We start from the raw sequence: 23146 nt of genomic DNA on the forward strand, positions 1-23146 counted from the left end.
TCACGCAGCGCTGACCTCCCTCCGCAGCCCCGGGAGGAGGAAGCGTTTCCAGGATGATTTAGTTGCTCCTCAAAGGGCAGCTTTAAAGAATAAACTAATTAGCAAGCAGCCTTTGTTGCTGCATTTAGCAACCCTTCTGTGCAAATTAAAGGTGAGGAGCAGCGTCGGAGCCGGGAGCCACCCAGGAACCTCATGGGGAACTCCTCACCCTCCTGCTGAGGAGGGGTCTCTGCACGGGGCCGGGAGCACGAGGAAGACTTTGGGGACAGCGAGCGGCTCCGGACGGGGCACTGCATCCCACGGCCCCCGGAAAGTGCCAGCGGGGGCTGTGATTTCCCAGCGGGAAGGATGCCCTCGGCCCCAGAGGGGGGGAATGTCCCACAGGCGCTGCCCATGGGCAAAGCCCCTCACCCTTCCTCATCCCCCAGCCCTGCTGGAGCCTTCCCTTCAGCATCAGCTGCAGGAGGTGGCAGAGAAAACCACCCAGGCCATTTGTCTGCTGTGCTCCAACTTCCTCCTCTGCTCACTGCAAATCTGACCGTGGCTAATGGGGTCTCCTCTGTGGCTTCTGGGGGTGCCCCCAGGGCCCCCCCCCTTCCCCGGCAGCGGGGGAGCCCCTGCAGACATCCCAGCCCCTGGGCAGTCACTCCAGCCTCTCCCTCCCTCTCCCTCCTGTGCCAGAGCCCACCCTCCCTCTTCACAGGGACACGGAGCAGCGAGGGGGGGTCTGGGCAATGCTCTGCACAGGGGTTTGGAGGGGAGCAGCTGGGGCTGCCACGGCACCAGAGGGGTCTGGATTTAGGGAGCAGGGAGGAAACCCAGGCTTTCCAGAGGGACACAATGTTCCTCGGAGTATCTGCTCCCCAGACACGCTGTGTCTCCAGGTCCTCAGACCCGGTGTAAGACACCAAGGGGGACAAAAAGAGAAAGGGAATGCCATGGAAATCAGTACTTAACAATGTCGTCCCCCCCCCCAGCAGCTGCTGGGGGGGCCCTCGAGGGGAGAGAGGGTTTCTGGCAGAGCCAGGCACCCCCTGCTCCTTCCCAGCCCTGGAGCCGCTGCAGAAACCTCGTTTCCTTGGAGAGAAGCTGATTGAGGGACTGTCCCCTGCCCCCCGGGGGAAGGGGGTGACACACACCGATGGCTCCTTTGGGGCGACGGGCCAGTGGCTCCCAGGGAGCGGGCTCTGCCGGGGCTCTCTGCACTTCCCACCCTTCAACTCGCTAATTCCACTCACTGTTACTAATTAACAGGAGCGAGCAGGGCAAGGATTTGGCCTAATCCCCGCGTGGCACCAGAGCGCGTGTAAAGCCTATTGCAATTAACAGGGAGCCACACGGAGGCTTAATGGACTTTGGCTGCAGCCTCACGGGGGGGACACCTGTGAGCTCGTTGCTCCTGGTGTAAGCTCCTTAGGGGCCACGGGGGCTCCAGCACCCACAGCCCCCCCGAGGAGGGGACGCGATGCCCCCTGGCACATCCCAATGTCCCATGGACACCACGCACCCGGGGAAGCACTCACCTGTAAGGATGCCATGGCTGAGCTCGGGAGAAGCCTCAGGAAGCACTTGGTGGCCCCCACTCCTCTCCTCTCCCCTCCGTCCCGGGGACGCAGCGCCGCGGCCGAGCAGAGGGGGACTGGCCCGGAGGATGCAGGAGCATCAGGATCCCCTCTGAGGCAGGAGCTGCTGGGCTGGGCAGGCACTGAGCGGCAGCAGGAAAAGGAGGTGAGGATGCACCCAGCCCCTCCGCACCCCACGGCGCAGGAAACCACCCCGGGACTGGAGCAAAGGAAGGAAGAAGGCGAAACAATGCGTGGGGCAGGACACGGGGCGTGGGGCAGGACACGGGGCTGAAGCGACGGCCGCCAGCCACCGAGCCGGGGTCACCCCGAGGGGCAGCTGGTGATCACTGCCCATCGACAGCCTCCCAGATAAAATATCTTTCCTTCTGCAGGGGGAACTCGGCCAGTTGAGCTCCCCGAGGCTCGTGGCTCCCTGCTGGGTGCCGGGAGGGAGGAGGGGGCTCTTCCCAGTCCACTCAGTGGGGTCTTGTGGTGCCCACTTCCAACCCCCTCCCCTCCAGGCCACCCGCTTCGTTTCCTCCTCTACAATGGCTGGGGCAGCGTCTCCAGGGGGGTAACCCCGTCCCAGGCACACCGAGCTCTGGCCCCTTGAGCCCCACAGCCCCCCAGGGGCTGCACAAGGGCTCCGCACACCCCATCCGCCTCTCCAGGGGTACAGGAACCAGATGGATATTGGCACAGCTCCATCAATCACCCTCTCCCTGGCTCAAAAGACACCCAGATAACAAGGGAGACAAGTCCCCAGCAGCGGTCTGGCCTCACACCCACGAGGTCACCCACACGTGCCCCACAGTGTTTGGAGCAGAGGGTGCTTTTATCTTGAGCGGGTACAAGACACATGTTGCAACCCTTCACCTTGAGAGAGACACAGGCTGTGCTCCAGCAGGGCTTTCACTCCCAGCTCAGCGTGAAATTGCTGTTTGGAAGCAGATAATTAATGCCTCGGGCCAAGAAGAGTTCACCCTTCCCAGGAGGAGCTGGAAGGAGCAGAGCCTTCCCAGCTGGGAGAGGCACCAGGCGCATCCTCTCCTCCCCGGGGAGGCCGAGTGCCACCGGAGCAAAACCCTGGGCACCTTCCACTCCTGCAGCCAAAACATCCCCCACCTGAAACGCCCTGGGCAGGGGACACAGGGACAGGTCTGCCACCGACTGCCACCTCACCTCGCTTCCCCACACGGCGGCCGCCTGCAAACACAGCCAGGAAAAAAGAAAGGATAACTTCTGAATTCAGCCCGGGAGCAGTGAAGGAGGGAAGTGGAGCAGGCTCCCTCCGTGCAAGAGGAAAACCTCTGTGATCCTCACAGGGTCACCCCTTGCCCGAGGAGGCTGGGGCTGGTGGCATCTCCAGCTCCCTGGCCCACCCTCAGCCTGAGTGGCCTGTGCTTGGCCCTCGGGTGGGCTAGCAGGGGGCCCCAGGTGCCAGCCAAGGGGTCACCAGGAGACCCACCCAGGTCTCAGGTACAAACACTGCTCTGCAAAGACGAGCACGCCGACAGCCAAAGGTTGTTTTCGCTCTTGGGGCAGTTTGGCAAAGGATGAACGCATTGTTCGGGCTCAGAACAGAATCTTGGCTCTTCATCTGGGTAACGGCCATGATAAATAAAAAGCAGTGGCTAATTAGCCTCATTAACCCAGTTAACAATACCAGGCACTCAGCAGAGCACCCATCTCCTCACACCCACTTTCCCCCCCAGCTCTGGGGCTTCTCCTCCCCCGGCCTGGGCGAGGGGACCCTCACCCCCCACCTGCCCTCTGTCTGTGTGTCCGTCCATCCGCTCCTCTGGACAGATTCCTCTGCAGGAATCCACCTTCCCAGCTGCTGCCCAGCACTGCCTCCGTTTCCATGGCAACCTCCGCTCACATCATTGCTCAATATTGTTCTTTTCCATGAAAGGAGAGATCCCGCTGCTCCTTTAAATAGCGCATTGTTGGTGGAGCCCCACAGACCCCCCCCCACCCAGCACCGCCCCACACAAAGAACAATCCATTTAGTGAGGCTTTGTGCTTTGGGATAAAAGGGCAGAGGGAGGGCAAGGACCCAGCTGGATCCTTGTCCAGGCACCACCTCAGGAGCCACCAAGAGCCTGGGCACAGTCCAGTCTTTACACACAAGCCACAGCACAGGAGGGTCCCTCAGCCCCCCCAGGAAGGGCCACTCTCACACCCACTGGCACCAGAGCAGCCCCCGGGCAGAGCAGGACCCTGACCCCCTCATACTCTGCTTTCCTGCCATCACATTTGTGATCAAAACCTAGCATTTTGCCTAGAAATAGCTCCCTCGAGCGCAGCCAAGTCCTGCAACGCTTGTGATAGATGTGACCAAAAACCTCATTCTCCCTCCCATCCTCATCCCAGACAGCGCTGTGCTCCTGGCTGGAGGGGTGGGGAATTCACCTGGATGGAGCCCAGGGCTTTGCTGTCCATGGGGAACCCCAGCCCCTGGCCCATGGACAAGGTGAGAAAGCGTTGGCCACGCAAAGAGAAGCCGCTGTGCCATGACCCAGGGGCTGGCTGAATTCTCATTGGGGTGGGGAATTAGCATCCCGTTAACGAAGCGTGTGGACACAGCTCACAAACAGCACAGACCTACTGCAAAAGTGACCTAAAACGAGCCCTTCTGGAGTTCCTCAAGAGGCCCAAAGGCAGGAGGAGCCACAGACAAAAGGCCTGAAGAGGAAAGCTTGTGGCTGGGGGCTGGAATAGCTTGAGCTCTGACTTTGTGGTGCCTGAGCAGAGAGAAGCGGCTTTGGGAAACACCCAGGAACGGGGGAAAAGAAAACAAAAGCAAGACAGGACAGAGTGACACAACAGTGAGCCAGGAATTGTGCAGCCGACAGAATTCCATCAGTGACCTTCCCAGAGACGTGTGTGAGCTCGCAGGGAGCTGCAGCATCCAGGAGAGAGAAAGCTCTCTGTCTCTGACACCGAGGGGCCAAAGCCAAGCACAACATGTGTCTGCCCAGGAACTGGCACACACAGGGCACCCGCCAGCACCAGCCCCCCCGTCAGCTCCAGCTCCTCTCTCTCCAACAACCAGTTCTTTACCACCCATTTCAGCCCTTTTTGCCACGGGATTGAGACACGGATGGGAGCGTGGGGAACTGTAACAGCCCCCAGAGGGACATTAAATCCCTCAGCCCCAGGGGCAGGTCTCAGCACATCCCCCTGCCCCCAGGGCACCACCACAGAGGTCACTGCCCCAGGAACTCCCAATGGGAACAGGAGGGGGACCGACAGGAGCGCCTGCTCTCAGGGTCCTGGCTCTCAGGAACAAGCCTTTAAAGAATTCTCCAACAAACAGGGTGAAGTGTGTTCTCACTACTCACAGACCGGGCAGTGATCCTGGAGGAACAGAACCTGCTTCACCCAGGGGAGCTGGGTGGATGGGCTGTCACCACAACTCCTCGGAATTAAGCAGCAACACGGCGTCTCCAAGTTAATCTTGCAGAACTTTACACTACACTTGGCTCACACCCGACAGGACGCCGTCACACGGCAGCGACCGATGCAAACACAAATATTAGAAGCAACGTTTGAAATTAAAAAAAAAAGTTTATTTGAAGATTTGTAAAACAGCTCTGTGAAAGACCAACATTTTCCAGGACACTACAATATGATAATACGCTTTCCTATGGTTAGAATATAAAAAAAAGTCACAGTCCTTCAGCTACCAAGATAAAAGCATACATTTATGGACCAAACATTTCACTTCCAACACTGAGAAAGTGAGTGGGTTTGAAAGTCAGACTCATGGATAGCACCGACTGGGGTGAGCACCCCCCTCACGGCCCCGAGAGCCCGCGGCTGTCGTTACCACGCAATGAAGCCAATTAGTGAAGCAAACCTTAACGTCAGAACAGACCCACGAGCACGGACACGTTCACACACCGAAACATAACGCATTCTTTTACGTCCCACTGATGCAAACCACAGCAGCAAAGCCAGAAACACCAAAGAGCTCCCGTTACACTCCAAGCCCCCGTTTGGGGACAAGAAATCTTCAGAACTTACAAATGCCGGTTCCACGTGAAACACACAACTTTATTCACTCTCCATGTACATAATCTGTGCAATAGAGACCTGTGCAGTAGGAAGGTGAAGAACAGGATGCAGACAGTACGACAAGGATGGGGTTCTCGGGTGGCTGGAAAGCAGCAGAGGATTATACTGCTTTCCGATGGTACTCGGGAGGGGCTACTTCATAGTCACTGGCACTAAACAAGGCAGAGGAATTCTTTGCTAAATACCTAGGAAAAAATAATAAAGATTAAATTATCTTCTTGCCCAAAGACTCTGCTGTTGAGCATCACACAAGTGATTTGTTAGAGGAGTTTGCTGAGACCATAACACCCAATTTCAAGAGTAGAAAACCAACATGGATCCACTACAGTCAGCTCTGTAAAACAATTAAAGATTTGACAGCTCATTAAATAAATAATAAAAATCAATTAATCCATTCCGATCAAGCACTTGTGTTTTTTTCAGTTACCCAACAGACTACGATCAACTCAAGACTCAGGGACTATTCCTGACAAGTCTGCCCTGGAAATCAGGCCCATCCATCTCCAGCTCCGCTGCAGAGCTGCCTTGGATTTGTGAGGGTTTTTCTTCCAACTTCCAGCAGTGTATGCACAGTCACACCGAGGAAAAAGCTGGCATTTACTGGCAAAACAGCTTAACACTTTGTTCCCCTAATTATTTACAAACCAGTATTTCCAAACACTATCAGTAGACCCTTATATGAAAACACACAGGACATTTCTCCTCTCCGTGACAATCACAAATGGAAGTTTAGGGCTTTAGTCTGCTCTCCCAGACACACAGGGGAACACAGGTCTGACACCCCGGACACTGCAGTTTAATTCCATTTGAGAATCTCACTTTCAGGGAAGATTTAGAGGTGAGCCAAGCAGCGAGTGATCCACAGCTCCTGAGATCAGCCAGAGAGCCTTTCAGACCTGCCTGAAACCAATCACCTAACGGGTTTAGTTTTTTCCCCCAAAAAAATTGCACATTAAAGTTTTGTATTATTTAGGATGGGGTTCTGATCCTCAACATAATGTCTCCAGCACCACAGGGCACTGCAGGCACTAGACCTACAACAGCAGTGTGTCCCAGCACTACCAGGAGTAAGGACCATCAGTTTTTAACACTTGCTCAGTTGTGGTTGAGGAACTGCCGTGTGCTTCAGCAGTTTGCTGTAACTGCCATCTGTTTCTTACAGCAGCCACAAATAAACATTGAAGCATTTATTCTGAAACAAGTAGCAGGCGTGGACAGTTTAAAAGTGCAGACTAACAGATGCATAAACACACGGCAAATTAGCAATAGCCCTGGTGTAACTGGAGAGGAATGAAAACCAGTCTGAGTCCTGTCCCCGTACAGCTGAGTCTGAGGAAGCTTCACTGCCCCCTCCAGCCAAGATGCCACACACGGGCCCAGGATTTTATATTATATATGTTAAATAACAACTGTTGACATTACAGTAGCCTGTGCTTACTACTTCTTTCTTGCTGAAATACTTAGGAAGTACTTACTTTAAGAAGTCATGCAAATAGTTTAACAGCAAAGCCAGGCTCTTCTCGTCCAGAGGAGTGTAAGCCAGCATAGCCCCGATCCGAACTGTTCCAAGAGAAGCAGCACTTGTTAATTACAATAAACAACAACTTCAGCAGGTATTTAAGAACAGTCTAAAACCTTGCAGCAGCAAATAAAGCAGCCCAGGAATCTATTCCAATACACACAAGCCCACCTAAAATAACCAGACTGTTGAAAATCCATTTCCATCCTAACCTCCTGAATGAGCTTTTTAGGCATGTGGAGTAAGGAAAATGAAACCATGTTTCACAGCTGCTTGTCAAATTTCTGCAGTTCACACCCAGAGTCAGGAAAAGGCAGCGTTTGAATGCTTCTAACTGCTCTCCAATCTCTAGGTGTCGTACTCACCAAACAACCTCAGTAGGTGTGGGGCACCGTAGACTTGAGACATTGGAGCATCTGGGTGATCTGCTAAGATTTCAGCATATTGGGGCCTCTCAAACTTGTACAGCAGCTGAGTTCCCAGCATGACATTGAAGTATTCTTTGATTCCAGCCACCACCTCATTGACCGCGTACTCCCTGGTGAACAGAAAACACCACGAGTCTTCTTCTAGCACCTGGACAGACACAAGCTGAGGCTTGGGGAGTCCATCAAACTCTGAAGGCTTCTTAAAGTTCTTTAAGATTTTTCAAGGAAATTTGTCTGGAGACCCTAAAACGTACAGCTGCAGGGAGTGATGCATTTCAAGACCTCCTTTAAAAACGGACTGTTCCGAACTCAGTAAGAATTTAGGCAAAGCAAGAAAAGCCTTGTTTTTAGTCATTTATTTGTGTAAAGAAACTAACTCTTAGAGCTGTCCTTTCAAAGCAAGAATTTCCAAGGACATTTCCCAACTCTTTTCTTTTCAACCAGAGTTAACCCAACTCACAGCAGTTTAAAAGCACAAGACTACAAGGGATCAGACCGAACTCCTGCTTAAGGCAAGGGGACAGTCACCCAACATTTCAGGCAACTGACCCTTTCTCACTCGGCCTCTCAGGGCCATATTCCCACAGCCTCCAATTCCCAGCTAACTGGAGAGTGACTGCACAGGAATCAGCAGTGACACTGCACATCTGAGAAGTACAACCCTCACTCCACCCTGCAAACAATGCAAACAAGTTCAGAACAGACATTAGGACAATTACATGAAAGAATGATGAAACACCCTGCCAAGTCAACAACGTGCTTCCTCTTGAATAGAAAGAGATAACTTCACGTTTCTAGTACCTCTCCCTTCAAAACAGGAAAGATTCATTCAAGAGTAAAACACACCTTGTTTGTTGCCAGGGCCGGACTACTGGGGTAATTACAAATAGGAATCTTCAAAGCTATCAAAGTAATTAGCTGTGTCCATCTGATTCTTTTAAAAGTCATCATCTACCTCCCTGTCCCCCCCAGTAATGCTTTGCTCATCAGCAGGCACCTCTTTGAGAGGTTTGTTCAGCTCATACATAGCAAATGCCACTGAATTTATTCACCCAACATAGAAGCCTGAGCCAGAATGAAGGGACGGAGAACTATTCACTTGGTTTCTATCAGCTTCCTTTAAGAAAAGGCTTAGGAAAAGCAGAAATAACACCCTGAAAAGCAGGACTGCATTTCTGAGTTACCCCCTCAACGATTTCTAGGCTCCTCAATCACCCTGGGCTTGGAACACAAAGCTGGACCTAAAGGTAGGACACATTTAACAATCTTACTAAATTTCCCATAAAACAAGAGCCCAACAACAGCAGCAAAAGTATTTAAGGTTTGAAGTGACCACTACTTACTTGTTATCAGTATTTCCTCGTGATTTTTTGTAGTTTGCATAATCCTCCAAAATGGAGTCAACATTCTTCTTGGCAGGAAGATAGAAGAGCTACACAAGAAGCAAAACCAAACAAACACAAATTGTCTTAATTTATGCAAACGTTTACATCTGCATGCTACATTTAAATCAACATACACAACAGCATTTCTAGAATAAAATTAACAGGTTCAGATGTTAAGTGATACTAAAGGAACACCCAACTGTTTCAGTTGTGCATAGCAAGAAAAAAAACCCCTGTAACAGTGACTATACCCGTGTTTCCATTTCACATTTGCTCAACAGCAACCTGATGATGAGCTGCTAAAGTCACCCCAAAAGTCCAAGGGACAGAGCAAAGCACACACCGCCCCTACAGACCTGTCACTGGGCCATGTCACAGTCACAAAGGTGGTTTTGAGGCATGGAAACACTTCACTCATCTCTTTCATAAGTGCTCTGCAGTCTGAAGACAAGTTTACATGCAACTGCTGAGCCACCATCCCGCTCACAGGAGACCTCTGGTTAAAATTTAAGTGGAACAAGAACTGGCAAGAAGCCACCAGGCTGCTGGCAAACTCTACAAGAGATTTCACTACGCAGCACTTGAAAAGGATATGAAATCCCAGTTTTAGTGCCCTTGCCTATAGGTGGCCAGATTGTTCTTCTGACAAGTTACCTGCTTTTGCCTGGTGATCAAGTCCCAGTCATCTACCAGCCACGGCTTCAGCTCTTCGGGGATTTTCACCTTTACTTCAACTCTGTTCATAAATGTTTCTTCCTAAAAAAAAAAAAATAAAAAATGAGTGAAGCCAGACCAATGACTTTCAGACAACCATCCAAGCTAAGAGTCACCCATATTCCCTGTTTTCACAGCTGAGACACATCACTGAACTGTAGAATTACTACAGTAACTCCTGTAGGCTCCACAGGGCACAAGCTTCTTTTTTCTCAAATAGCTTCTTTTTCTCAAGGCCTCTTGGGAACCTTCATTTTGCAAGTTATAGCATCTCCCACTGCAGGACGGAGCACTGCTCTCTGCATTCCTGAGCAACGCAACCTGCCTGTCTGCTCTCCAAAATCCTGCAAGAATCAGAAATACCTACACTTTCAACCGTTGGATCTACTCGCGCCCTCTTCTTCCGGGGCGGCTGAGGAGTCTCACTGGAGCTGCTCCCTTCCCCGATCCCCGGAGCTGCACAGAAAGGAGACATTACCCTGCTTCAGAAATCGGGTACCTCAGTGAGAAATACCAGCAAAAAAAAAAAGATTTAGAAGGATTTAAAAGACAGACTAATATTTCTCTTAGGGCAGCTTTTCACTTGTGGTTTTTTTTTGTTGTTTTTGTTTTAAGTATTTCTTGTATTCTGGAAGTTCTGCATATTTGTGACAGTTGTTTAAGGTGCTATATTTACACTGATCTGAAATGGCAGTTTCTGCATCAAAACCAAACCAATCTGTCAGTGTCTGTAACATCCTTCAGCAGAACTTTTGGAACCAGCAGCTCAGCTTCGCAGATCTGTCACCTCTCCATCTCAATAAGGAAACAGAAGTTTGACTTAAGAGATTTTATCTCAACAGCCGCATGGTGATATCACTTTGCTTTTAATTTGCAAGAGGTCAAATTCTTGACAGACTGAAACAAGTAGTTTGTGTACAAACCGGAAAAGGATGAATTCCTCCCAAGAAGAAGAAGGGACATCTGCAGTCCAAGAGGAACACCACAAGGAGATAGTAAATAAACTTAGCTGAGGCAGATGCAAGATCTTATTCTAGCTAAGTAAGAATCCTTCACTAGGGATATCCACTTATATACAAAAAAAAAAATCAACAAAAACATACTTACTTTTCTGTTTGTTCTTTTTTGTTTTCCTGCAAGAAGAACACAGATTATTGCAAATATAGAGACAGCACTACCTAAAGAATCGAAAGCACAAAGCCAGAAAAATTGTCCACTAAGTTGAGAACGATGAGGGAATGCTCAATGGCCTATGGAGTGTTTAGATAAAGCACAAAGAAACATCAGATATGACTTAGCATCAGTTATGATACTACAGGGTTTTCATGCAATGGGTTACAATTCGCCCTTTTGGGGGGAAAATCACTAAATTCAAACCTACAAAGCCCCAGAAGGCCATGAACATGAGTATTTGAAAATTGTACTGACTGACACTTAGACAAGTAACATCTACAGATGTTTTATACTTTCCAAGGGCTCTTGGAAAACTACATTGAATTTGTTTTATTTCTGTATTTCAGGAATCACTTAAAGACAGAATACAGGACAAGGAAACAGCAGTGCTGGGAACTATCAGATAAATCTCAGTCAACTGAGTTACCTTCCAATAAAGTACTGGAAAAAACCCACACTTTTTTGCCACTAGAGCAGCAGAGGGCAGTTTAAAGAGCATTATGGGAATTACATGCACGAGGCCACATGCACTGCCTACAACCCCATCAGCAACCTTTAAATGATCTCACAATTACACTTCCCACTTATTAGAAATGTTTGGAACAGTACTAAATAGTGCTGTCACTTATATTTATCTTCTTCCAAATGCTTCTCTCAACACTTACTGTTTCTGATTTACACACTTGTCTAAAATATCTATCCTTAGCCCTTATTTTTATTCCAAATGAAGAACTGTACTTCCAAAAATGTTAAAGACACTTGAAATACAATGTACACGAGATGTAAGTATTCAGAAAGGTCAGGAGTACCAATGACAAAATTAAACTACCCTAACAGGTATTTTTATTATTATCTGAACTTTCAATATTTACTAACCATTTTCAGAAAGTTTTAATTAAGAGTACTACTAGTCTTGTTTCCATTTGCTCACTATTAGTAGGAGTCCAGTTAAACCTCTCAAAAAATTGCAGATCGTGTGGATAAAACTCTTTACCAGTACAAGATTATTTCCTTTGAAATTCACCACTATCTCAAGTGACTCTTGTGCTCAGGCTTTGAACTGGGTTTATTCGGGTCAGGAAGAAGCAGAGATTCTAGGAAGGTCTGAAGATAAGAAGCGTGAGGCTTTTTTCAAGCTTCAAGTCACAAACAAGCACCAGGCTTAAAGTGTGGGCAGAATAAAGATCATCTCTCTCCCGGAAGAAGGAAAAATTGCCAAGTCAAGTCACTGATAACAGACTTGTCTATTGAAGCCTTTTCTTCCAAACCTAGAGTAAACAAGGGGGAACAAGGAGTTCTTTCCAGAATTAAAATCCTAATAATGTTAAGCATTAGTCTAGAAGCAGAGTCTTCAAAAACTGGGGCAGACAGGCAATATAAAGAACTCAGAGAGTAAATCACGTTTATGTTACTGAAGCACAGAGTCCAGCATAAACCATTCCAGGCAGGTGCTTCTGCCCTCCTACCTCATTCCTGATTCCTTGTATTTCGAGTTATTTGCCTCTGCTTCAAGTCAAAGCAGCCACATGTTTGCAAGGTCTAAAAGACAAATCCGAGTTCATCAGGAGAGAGAATTAAGTATCTGCCACAGAACCCTGGGTAGCACCTCAAGAGCCAGCAATCTCAGCACAAGGGAGTTGGTGTTAATGCTCAGAGCTCTAAAGCAGAATGAATTCTGGGACGTGTCTAGAGAACTGTCAGTAGAAAATAAAAATAGAATTCAACACAGACAAATGACATCAGGAAAAATCCCAAGATTTTGGCAGGTTAACTTACTCCACAACAGTAAGGAGTCCATGACCAGGTAGATAAAAAGTGTTGACCAGGCAGATAACAAGTGTTTTACTTTCCAAAAATCAATGTGCCCTTTAAAGGGACTTAAGTAGTCTGTTCTAACCTCCCTACAATAGCTGGTTAAGATACAAGCAGCAAAGAACAAAGACAGCTACCACCTGGTCTCAGGCATTTGAGTTCAAGACATCTGTAAATGCCAGAAAAAGGAGATCAGGTGCCGGTTTACTACTGAAACAACAGTTGTAGCTAAACTGTAAGAAATTACAAAGTCTCTCCTAATATAAGGTGACTAGTAATGAAAAAGTAAATTTAAAAATTCAAGTGTGAAAAGAAGCATGTTGAAAAAAAGTATGAAACTGCTCAAGCAGCTTGGTCACTAACTCAGCTGTGAGAAGAAGCATTCCCATGAAGGTTTAGTTAAACCATTGACCATTCTTAGCAAAAGCATAAAAAGTGAAGTCAGGGTTACATACACATATGCCTCCTGTGCCGGGTCAGGCAGCCTGACCTTAGGAGGCACACAATCAAACTAGAAGGCATAAAGAGAACAAAGACAAGTTGGTCATGCCCAACACGTTCCACCCCAGGAGTAACCAGGCAAACAAGGGCTTTCTCAATGCAACAACTGGGCAGGAAGAAGATGGGGAATACGGTAAAGGTATCACTAGCAACAAAAGGTGAAGCTCAAAGAACTAATTAATCTTTCCTCAAGAGAGACAAAAAAAGACCAAAAAACCAAAGCAGCAGACATTAAGAAACCAGGAGTAATCTTCTTTCCTCCCCTCTTCAACACAGTACTCAATTAAAATGAGAACACGCTGCCACAAGATGATGGGGATGCCAGAAGTCCAAATGGTTCAGAAATTATAAGACAGCCCTGCAAAGGGTTATTAAACCCATCATATGCATACGGCCTACAGCCCTGAAGCCCCTTAATTACAGACTGCTGGAAACGAAAAGGGTATTTGGGGAGAACAACATTCTAGACTTGATTATCCCCAGACCTGTGTTACTGGTGACCAGCAGCCAGCAGAGGAGGTCAGGGAAAGGACCTGGCTGGGGCCGGTGTAGCCATTCCAGCAGCAGGAGCATGTGCTTTTGAGTAATACGTTCAGACTAAGAGTAAGACTTATAAGGAAATAAAAAAGTAACTCCCAAGTTGAGATACTGTTTTGAGAGCATCACTGATGAGACTGCTTGGATATATATATATAATTTAAAACCAGATGCTATTCTCAAATTTGTTATTCAGTGCTGTGTCTTCACTCCAGAACACTCTCAGTTGCTCTTATTTTCCAAGCATCCTTTAACTCTGAACTCTGTTCACTGATTTTTTTGCTAGTTAATCATATTAGGCACATGAAAGCTAGCAGAAACTCAAACTGGAATTCAGCAGAACTACATATAAAATTGGCTGGAGAAGCCACTATCTGTAGCCTTGTATTTCATTTTTGGCAACCTGCTATAACCATACATTTTTTTCCTATGATAGCTTCTAGTTATGATTAAGATGAATAATTATTTTACAAACAAATGTATACAAGCTGCATTCCATGCATATTTCTCTTTTCCTCAAATACTGCTTACAAATAGTCTCAAAAGCTTTTTGAGCCACTTGCTGCAATTTACAGAAAGAGTTATTCTGGACAGACTCCAGCCAACAATAAACATACAGGACATTGAGGAACAGGTTCCAGTTGCACATTTCTAACACATCCATGGCAGCCACCTGGCTCCTGAGCCTTACAGGAAACAGGGCTTTGCTCCCCATTTCCATGGAAGCAGAACTCCAGACCAGCTGCAACCTTCTAGAACTGTCTACTCTCAAAAATCTGAACACAAGTGTCCTTCGCTTCTTTTTAAAGAGTGGACACACTGAATGCATTTGCCTACTCATATTGTGCACTACCCCGTCTGAAAAGGTACATATTTCAGAGAAACTAGAAACTGGTACTCCATCCTGGCTTCAAATACCCCAAACAAACCACACACTGCAGTACTTATAATACTTAACTGAAGTGCTACCCAAGCTTACATCATTACAACTGAAGACTTTAAGAGTCTCTAAAAGAAATCTACAAAAGCAAGGAGATTTGGATTTCAGGATGAAAATCCTGGTTTGACAATCCATCCTTAACTCACCGCGTCGATATTGTAGGGGTCTCCAAACAGCAAACAGTATGCGCTCCATCTCGTCTGAAAAATCTAGGCACAATGGGGGTTGAGTTAAGGAAAGAATGTCAGACCTCGTGTTTAGCCTTAAAGAGAATCTATTTAAGATTCAAAAATTTACCTTTTTAGCAGCATTTTATAGTCTTACTGAACATTCCTGGAGGATAAATTGTGCTTAGATTGTCTTTTCCTGTCTGTTATTGTTTGGCTATCCAAAGAATAAGTGTCAATATACAAGATACCTTCCCCTCTGTTCAGTCCTCCAAGAATGCTATAAAAGGTAAATTTTGAGGCCTAAATAGGTTGACAGCGTTACCCTCTTAGAATAGTTGCGTGATCAGTTTCTCCCCCTCCCCACCACCAGTACTTTATGTGTCTGCGATGATAGATTTACAACAGAGAACAATCCAGAAGTTTTACTTTGCAGGTGTATTTTGAGATTTTTCAGAAGCCATCTTGCCTTTAGCTGTAAGCAGAATCTGAGCAGCACCAGTTTGGTCAATCGCTGCGAGGGTAAACCAAAGTATTTCCTCTCCCTTGGCCTCCAAACAGTGAAGAAAAACAGGGAGACTTTGTAGAAAGAAGCACAAGTGTAATTTAGAAGGATGCATTGGATGCTGGTAATGGCTAGAGACTAGGAGCAAGATCAGTGCAACAAGCGTATGAGACCCTGTCATAACCAACTGCCACAATGCAAGACTGCTGTTCTAATGACAATCATTTTCCTTCTTCCCCTTTACAACTCTGAAAAGCCACCACCAAAGAATTAATTTTTCCAATCAACATGAAACAGAAGTTTCAGAGAATTAGGTTACTCTCTGTTCTGCTATGCTGGAAACCACCACCCCTGCTCAGGACAGCGATGACAGCAAAGAACACAGTCACTCCCTTTCCCCAGCTGGTTTCAAACAGAGAGTAAAGACAGACCTGGTAACATGCTTTCGAGCTTTGGAGTTACACAGAGGCTGAAGAAGGCATTTGTGCTGTGTGGGTCTCCCTTGGATGCGACATTACTAGGTGTGGTTGAGAGGATTAAGCCAACTTTGATTTCAAGCACAGGTCAACACTGAGCGTTTATGCAGCCAGAACAACTCATCCCAGCACAACCAGCCTGAACTACCAAGATGACTAAAGCTGACAGAATGGGGAACCTAATCCTCAGGTTACTATTGGGATGTTCTCTATAAAGCAAATTATAGACATTCACAATTGAGTCATCACTACCTGTGTCAAAGTTACACAGTAATCCTACTCCCACTGAGGAAAAAGCAAGAGGACTCAGGTGCAACAATCTCCCAAGCAGCTGAATAAGCAATGGTCATAATTTAGATCTGCTTTAATTAGATTTTAATGAAACACATTAGGAACTGTGTAAACAGACATTTGGTTTGCGTTTTTTTTTCACCCCCGATGATGACACCCAGGTGAGCAGGTCCCTGGCAGAGGCTGGTCCTGAGCTGACAGAGCACACCAGCACCGCGGTGGTGAAGCACCTCAGAGCCCACCACAACAGACCCCAGGGACCACGATCGCAGCATTACGGCCAGATCCATCTACTCCCCAGAGACAATTCACAGCCCTGGCTGGGCTTTGACTAACGCTACAGTGACATCTGCATTCAGGACCAGAGGAAAAAAACCACTGTACCCACTACCGCTGCACTTCTCCAACCAATGATGCATCTCTCAACACAAGGTTGCCCATAAATGAGACATGAAATCTGAGGCTGCTGCCAAATGCTCCTCTTAGGAACTGATGTCGTTTCAGCAGCTTCCTCACGAGGACCAGAATCATAAATGAAGTTCAGAGTTCAAAACATCACATTGGTAATGACCCTCTCCATGGTGAAGTGAAGCGCTACCCCAAGCAGGAGAGTCTCATGGCACATGAGCAAAGCAGTAGAGCTGCACTGATGTATGAGAATCTAAACCTAACACCAAACAAGCCTATTCTGAAAAACAAAAAGGATGGAATGAGAGAAATCTGACAGTTTGCAGCCTGAATTTATTTTTTTTTCTACTAAATGTCTGAGCTTGCTTCTGGTCTCTTAAGATGCAAAACCATTTTTAATAGCATATGGGTTTAGTTTTTTTCAAAAACAGCAAAACAAAGGCTCTTTAAATGCAGTTTTAACAATTGTACAGTGAGAAGGCAAGGCATTTTAAGGATTTTGTTCAAGAGTGCTTGCACAGCTTGGAAGAACTGTAAAATTCTATACAGAAACCGATTTCACGGAGATACACGAGTCTTACAAGGACTCACCACTTTTTGAGTGTCAGTTCACTAACTGAAGAGGAACAGAGTACAAGAAGAGTACAAGTGTTAGTGTCTTCTCAGGCCCTCAATTCTGTATTAAATACTGCACGATCTAAGGTGGCAGTTTTAATAAAGTACTTCAACAAAAGCCTTTTGATATCACAAAAGCGAAACAACTTCTGCATGGGTTGTGTCAGAAGTAATGCAGTTTCGCCTGCAGAACCATTCTAAGAAAAATACTATTTCAAGATCAATAGTAAAACTGACAAGCAAAAGTCTGGGAGTTTTTTAGGGTAGGGTTTTAGGGGTGGGTTGTTTTGTTTGTGGTGGGTTGTTTTTTTTTTAGAATAAAAAGCTTCTTACACTTCAACATTTTTCTGCTGCAGACCAGAAGTCTTCTTGCCTGGAGCAGCACCTCTCATCTTCCCCTCTGCATATTGTTCCCTTTAAAAAGAAGAAATTCATAAATAAGACTTTAATGGAAAAGGAAGCTTGTTTTCTCTGAAAGGGTAACAGTTACACAAAACATTTAGAGAATGTCCATTAAATGGCTTTGTAAATCAGTATGTCATGAGCATGAACAAATTCAACTCAGTATCAAGATTTAGGCTTCTTCATATAACACTTAGCAGTATGAACTCATTTCCTCCCCTTTCACTGCTTCTGAAAAATAAAAATATAAACCAACTTCTCAATAATTATATTAAAGAAATAGAAGATTAGCATTCCTAAAAATCAAAGTATTTGTAGGCATCCTGAAGCCGCATGAGAAAACAAATAATGAAGTGGTAAGAATCTTCAGGATACTGCACAAGGGCCCTTTTTAGTCACGTAATTTCCCCCTCAGAGGAGGTGCCCATTAGCCAGGCTGCCTCTCCATTCCATCAACCTTCTCTTCCCTAAACCCTCAAATCACCATTGTAAAAACAAGTAACAGCTTGCTCGTTCTAAACTGCTAGAGGACAAAAATCATGCCATCTCTGTAAGCCAAAGCATCACCAGAATAAATGAACATCATTTTTTTTTTTAATCTCACTAACTCTTCTTAATACATACTTCTTGGATTGAAGCTCTATAAAAAAAACATATAAAAAAACTGACCAGGACTTCTAACACTTACTGATTGGCCTTCTGAAGTTCTCATTAAAAAAATGACCGGGACTTCTAACACTTACTGATTGGCCTTCTGAAGTTCTTTTTGTTTCTGCAAATTGGTATCCACGTACTTGAGCACTCTGCTTTCTGGAACCCATTCATCCCAGCTGAAAAAAAAACCCCAAAACAATCAAACCGTCATTCAAAACCATGACATAATTGCATTCTATACACAAACGTCAATTAAATCTTCACAGAATTGGAGCCTGAACTTGGCTTTTGTGTCAAGTCATGGACTGGCACAACTGAAGGTGTGAGTCACCAAACGCATTCCCCACTGACTGAAGCTGTAAGGGTTTTTCTAGGGAAGTGTAACCCTCAGTCATTTCCAGAGTTTCCCAAACTTGAAGGACAGGCAATATAGGAAGGAGGGGACTGTCTTTAACTTAAAAGAAGCATCTCAGGAGAAAAAACAAAATAAACTCTACACTTACTAGATTATGGGACACCTGTAGCCATAAGTATATTATGAAGCAAGTTTTCTTTATCTATTCCAACATTTTATAGGTTAACAAATTCAGCAATAAGATCTTACTGTAAGAAGAAGAGCTCTGATTTCTGTCTGTGAAGGAAACCAAGATGGCATGAATATTTGAAGAATCTGAAGTGAACGATTTAAGAGAACAGGTGTTGGGGAAATTGCCATTACGAGCAAGAATTCCACTTTGACAAAGAGTGGATAATCTGAGCAATCTGAAAACTTTTTTCAAATAAAACACATTAAAAGTGGCCAAGTTATTCTACGCAAGTTAAAGCTTTGCACATGTAGAGTTCTGTGTCGTTTTTCCATTTCATGGCAATAGCTGCCAGTCTTGGAACATCAAGATGGCAAAACCAGTACTACTTACAGGAGTATGAGGTCTTCAGGAGTGTTAAGACAAGGCCAGCTTAGCACCCAAAAGTCACAGAGAAGCACATGCCCAGCTGTACACACACGTTCTAAGACTACGATTTTAGGATAGTGCTTTGGTCAGACATTTAAGCCACTTATCTTCATCCTGCCTGTACAGCTGCAAGAGACCTTCAGAAGAAGTGCTATATAACCGTGCGGCACGTTACATTGCATGAGGAGGAAACTTTTTTGGTATCCTAACTGTTGATATTTGCAAAAAACAAATACTATTAAGACGTCAAGCAATTAACAAATAACAAAGGACCATAATTATAGAAACCAAAATTAAGAGTCATATTGCCCCAGTTGTCTAATCTTGCAGCAATGCCACTTTTAATGTAGTTAATTGGAAGCTTGAAGGCAAAAAAACTCAAACAGCACAAGCAAGAAAAGCAGGAGTCACGACATCACTTATGGCACCCTTCATCAGAGATAAACACAGGCAGGAAGTATCAAATTTATGCTGCTTCATTAATATACAGCAGCCACCATAAGAACCAATTCCACTCCCTTTAACTGTCGGTGTTTACAACAAAACATTTATCTGTCCATTTGGCAGGACGGGTGCACGGATGCATTTTAAAAAGTTATATATTAAACATGAAGTTCAGCTTTTAGTCACGTCGGTGAGATCAAGACAGCAGTGACTCAGAGCCTTCACCCCAGAGCCTGCAGCACTGAAATGAAACAAAACCAAACCAAACAGGAAAAAAGTGCTCTCTGAAAGGCTTGGGGAATCTGAAGAGCTGAAACTTTTAATCAGTAAAAAAAAAACCCCTCCACTTTTCCTAAATTCAAAAGCTAGTGGCAGAACAGAATTCAAGTGAAAGAAAAAAAGGCAAGTACATAAATGCAATAATCTCAAAGTATTCACCTTTAATGGGCTGAACAGTTATTTCATGGAGGCACCTTTATTCTTCAGAACACTCTCACCTAGAACCCTACCATTTTGGCAGGAGAGAAAAGCATCTCTAACTCTGCCTTAGCGTGAGAGGCGAGAACTGGAATACAGGCTAAACCTGCTCCTGTGGGGGACTGAACAGCCTGTCCCCCTCTGAACACAGACCTCTCCAAGGCACACTTCTCCAAAGCTTTGCTACCAAACCTTCCTGGAAGGAGACTGAGTATTTGAATAGAGAGTTTTGCTCCACCTCAGCAGGGGTTGCCTCTCCTACCAACACGTAACAAGGAAGTTTTCTGTACTAGGTATTTCTGCCAGGGAGGAATTCCAGTAACTACTTTCAAACTTGAGCAAACAGAAAGCATAAAGCATCCCCATTGCTCTCCTGACACCCTACGCCAGTTTGTCCGTGCAACCAGAGCTCTGAAGGAAACGGTTACTTTGGCAACATTTTCTTTGTGTTACTATAAATCATTGGCTTAAGTATAAAAATCATTTAGGTCCATTTCAGAAACAATCATCTGATGACATGGACACAGCAGTGCCAGTCCACCGAGCCCACATTCAAACTGACAAAGCCTGCATTTTCCCCAGAAAAAAAAAAAAAAAGAAAATCCTGCTTTCATTTTATGCAATACTTACTTTTTATTCCAACCACTGTAATGGATAAAGTATTTCACTTGCTTGTCCTTTATGGCAACCTTTACACACTGGAACAGAGAAGAAAGTTGAGTCAGTACCCCTGAGAACAAAGGCATCTGAGCAGGTTGTGCTTTTCCAGCTGTCACAGTTGCAGCATGCAGGGACTCCATGCAGGCCACTGAGAGACCGGCAGCGATTCCACAGCAGAAAGTGAGATCTCTGACAAGTTACTGCCTATTGATGGATTTGGAAGGGGTAGGCAAACAAGCAGCTCTGCTCAGCTATCCAAAAGGACACCTTTGTTCCCGAGAAGGACCAGAAAGGCCTGAGGATGACGGGATGACAAGCGGTCCCTTCCCTCGCCCAGTTCACCCAAAGCCATTCACTGGAGCTGTTCACATGCAGGGCCCTACCTCACGGAAGGCAGGCTGGCTGGAGCAGGGGAGGCTTCAAAAGCAAAATAAATGACATGGATCTCTACAGCCACAGGGAGAGCGTTATATTCAGTAGAAAGAATTGAAGTAAGGGCTTTTTCTAGGTTAAGAATGTGTACACTAGGTGAATAAAAACAGTTATCTCCATCAAGAGTCTGAATACGGTAACTTCCTCCTGTACTGATACTAAGGTGAGACCATGAAAAGAGGGAACACAAACATAACAACCTTGCTCCAGAAAGGTCCCTCACAAACTGTTCTAGCTTACAGTTTAGCAGAGCCCTGCTTGCAGCCTGCAAGACCCTGGCTCAGCTCAGAGGAACATGGTCAGATGAGCTGGAACGACTGCACGCTGCCCAACAGCAACTCAACTCCCTCCTACCCCTGTGGCCTTCAAGTATATTTCTGTACCAAAATATTTTCCTTCCTGCTGGAGGTTAAAAGTGTCTCAAGTGAGTCTCATTTACCTCCACATTGTACAGAGATGTACAGTTACTGTTTGCCATAATTCTTCATACTCTAACACAAACAAGTGCTTCTGTGATCACCTCGCTACGGGAAGTCAAGGATACAGCCATCAGGAATAACACGTACTGAGAATCAAAGAAGAAAAACAGATCAAAGGAACAGGAAGAAAGCTAAGCTTATTGCTCATTACTGCCTACAAAGCACCTCTAAAATTAAACTCAGCTCCTTCTGTCATTTCAGGAGCCTCATCACAAGCAGCCAGCCCAAAGCTATCTCGCCAACTGGGAAACCCCTTCTTGTAGACCCTGCCCCCCTCATTCCAGCTCTGCCTACAGGAGAAGAGGGGCAGGGCAGAGCAGGGAGCACGCCGCTCCAGCAGCTCTGGGCTCTTTAATTGACCAAGTCTTTAAGGTTGCTGCTAACAGGAGTTAGTTTCCACAAAAGCAGAAGCCTGGACTGCTCTCCTCTCTGTGCCAGCACCTGGGCAGGCGCTGGCAGAAGACAACACTCTGAGCACACATTCACAAGGAACTAGTCCTCCAGTTCTACAGCAAGGGAGAAAACAGAGCAGAATCGCTAAAGTGAAAATGTTTTGGACAAGCCACATCCCCTCTCAATGCTCTGGATATCATTTTGACATTAGAATGACTATTTCCTGATAGCATGGGAAGAGAGGTCTTCTAGCTGCCTCCCTACTACTACCTCTCTGAAGCTGTCCCATCAGTTAATGTTTACTGATGCTAAAACCTAAAAGATTTAAATCTCTGTTTAAGGTGCTCTAGGAATTTCTGCAAGTCTTCAAATCCACACAGCTACAAAAGCCCTTTTCTTTCAGCTTCAGTGGAAACAGGCAGTCAAATTAGAAGCTATACCTTCAGTAAAACAGATGCCATGGCAGTGACACCTGCTTAGGGTCCAGAAGAGAAGCGTTTAACAGAAAGAGCTGCAGCAGACGCCTGCCTGAAGCAGCAGGGATACTCCTCCAAGCCACACACTTGCAATGCATCGTTTCTGCAGTCAAAAGGCCAGAATTGAGAAAATGCCAATTCCTTTGTCACACGAACCCAGCAGGATGTTCTGCAGCGCTGTCCCATTTGCAGACCACTGATTGCACTCAGCCACCCGCGCCCCTGAGGAAGCTCAAACTGCAGGTAATTCCCAGCTCGTGCAGCAGCACCAAGTCCTACGGGCACAGACACTCCCCAGGGTCATGGGGACACAGCTCTGTCCCATGTTCAACACACAAGACCAGCCAGCCTTCAGCAGTTTACTGGAACAGCTACAAAGTACCATGGGGGTTTCTGAAATTTTTCTATAATATAGAGGTCCAGGATTTAAAACTTATCAATTTCATACATTACCAGGTTTTCCTTCATTTTAGTTAATCCTCCCTAGTGAGGCACAGCAGATGAACTAATACAATTTATTTTGATGGGGAACAGTCAGAGCCATTTGCAGCAGTAAGAAACCACACATACCTTTGCTTCATAAAGGAGAGGTCCGTGAAAACAAAGCACTCGTTCACCTGAAAGAAAATTGCAGATAAACATCTTAGAACACCACCA

General features: G+C 46.0%; 1 protein-coding gene across 4 annotated transcripts; it reads right to left on the reverse strand.

Moving 5' to 3' along the window:
* Positions 1–5600: 5600 nt before the first annotated feature.
* Positions 5601–23146, reverse strand: MORF4L1 (mortality factor 4 like 1). Of its 4 annotated transcripts, XM_014952732.1 has the most exons (13): positions 23060–23145; positions 20680–20747; positions 18286–18351; positions 18210–18230; positions 17453–17533; positions 14804–14866; positions 10802–10827; positions 10062–10150; positions 9635–9736; positions 8939–9027; positions 7533–7705; positions 7124–7208; positions 5601–5833 (listed from the first exon to the last, which is right to left on the reverse strand). In XM_014952732.1, the coding sequence occupies exons 1-13, from the start codon at positions 23129–23131 to the stop codon at positions 5749–5751; spliced, it is 1020 nt and encodes a 339-aa protein (XP_014808218.1). In that variant the 5' UTR covers positions 23132–23145; the 3' UTR covers positions 5601–5748. The 4 variants fall into 4 exon arrangements, with proteins under 4 accessions (XP_014808218.1, XP_014808217.1, XP_014808219.1 ...); XM_014952731.1 differs by lacking the exon at positions 18210–18230 and having other exon boundaries at positions 18265–18351; positions 23060–23146; XM_014952733.1 differs by lacking the exons at positions 14804–14866; positions 18210–18230 and having other exon boundaries at positions 18265–18351; positions 23060–23146.

Source organism: Calidris pugnax, unplaced genomic scaffold, assembly GCF_001431845.1.
Source record: "Calidris pugnax isolate Ruff unplaced genomic scaffold, ASM143184v1 scaffold187, whole genome shotgun sequence".
NCBI classification, from domain to species: domain Eukaryota; kingdom Metazoa; phylum Chordata; class Aves; order Charadriiformes; family Scolopacidae; genus Calidris; species Calidris pugnax.

Coding starts and splice junctions, on each gene's coding strand:
- MORF4L1 (XM_014952731.1), bottom strand. CDS start 23,131: ATGTTTATCTGCAATTTTCTTTCAGGTGAACGAGTGCTTTGTTTTCAC. Junction 17,534..18,264: donor GAACTTCAGAAGGCCAATCA/GTAAGTGTTAGA, acceptor TTCTTTTTAAAG/GGAACAATATGCAGAGGGGA. Junction 9,737..10,061: donor TAGATCCAACGGTTGAAAGT/GTAGGTATTTCT, acceptor TTTTTTTTTTAG/GAAGAAACATTTATGAACAG.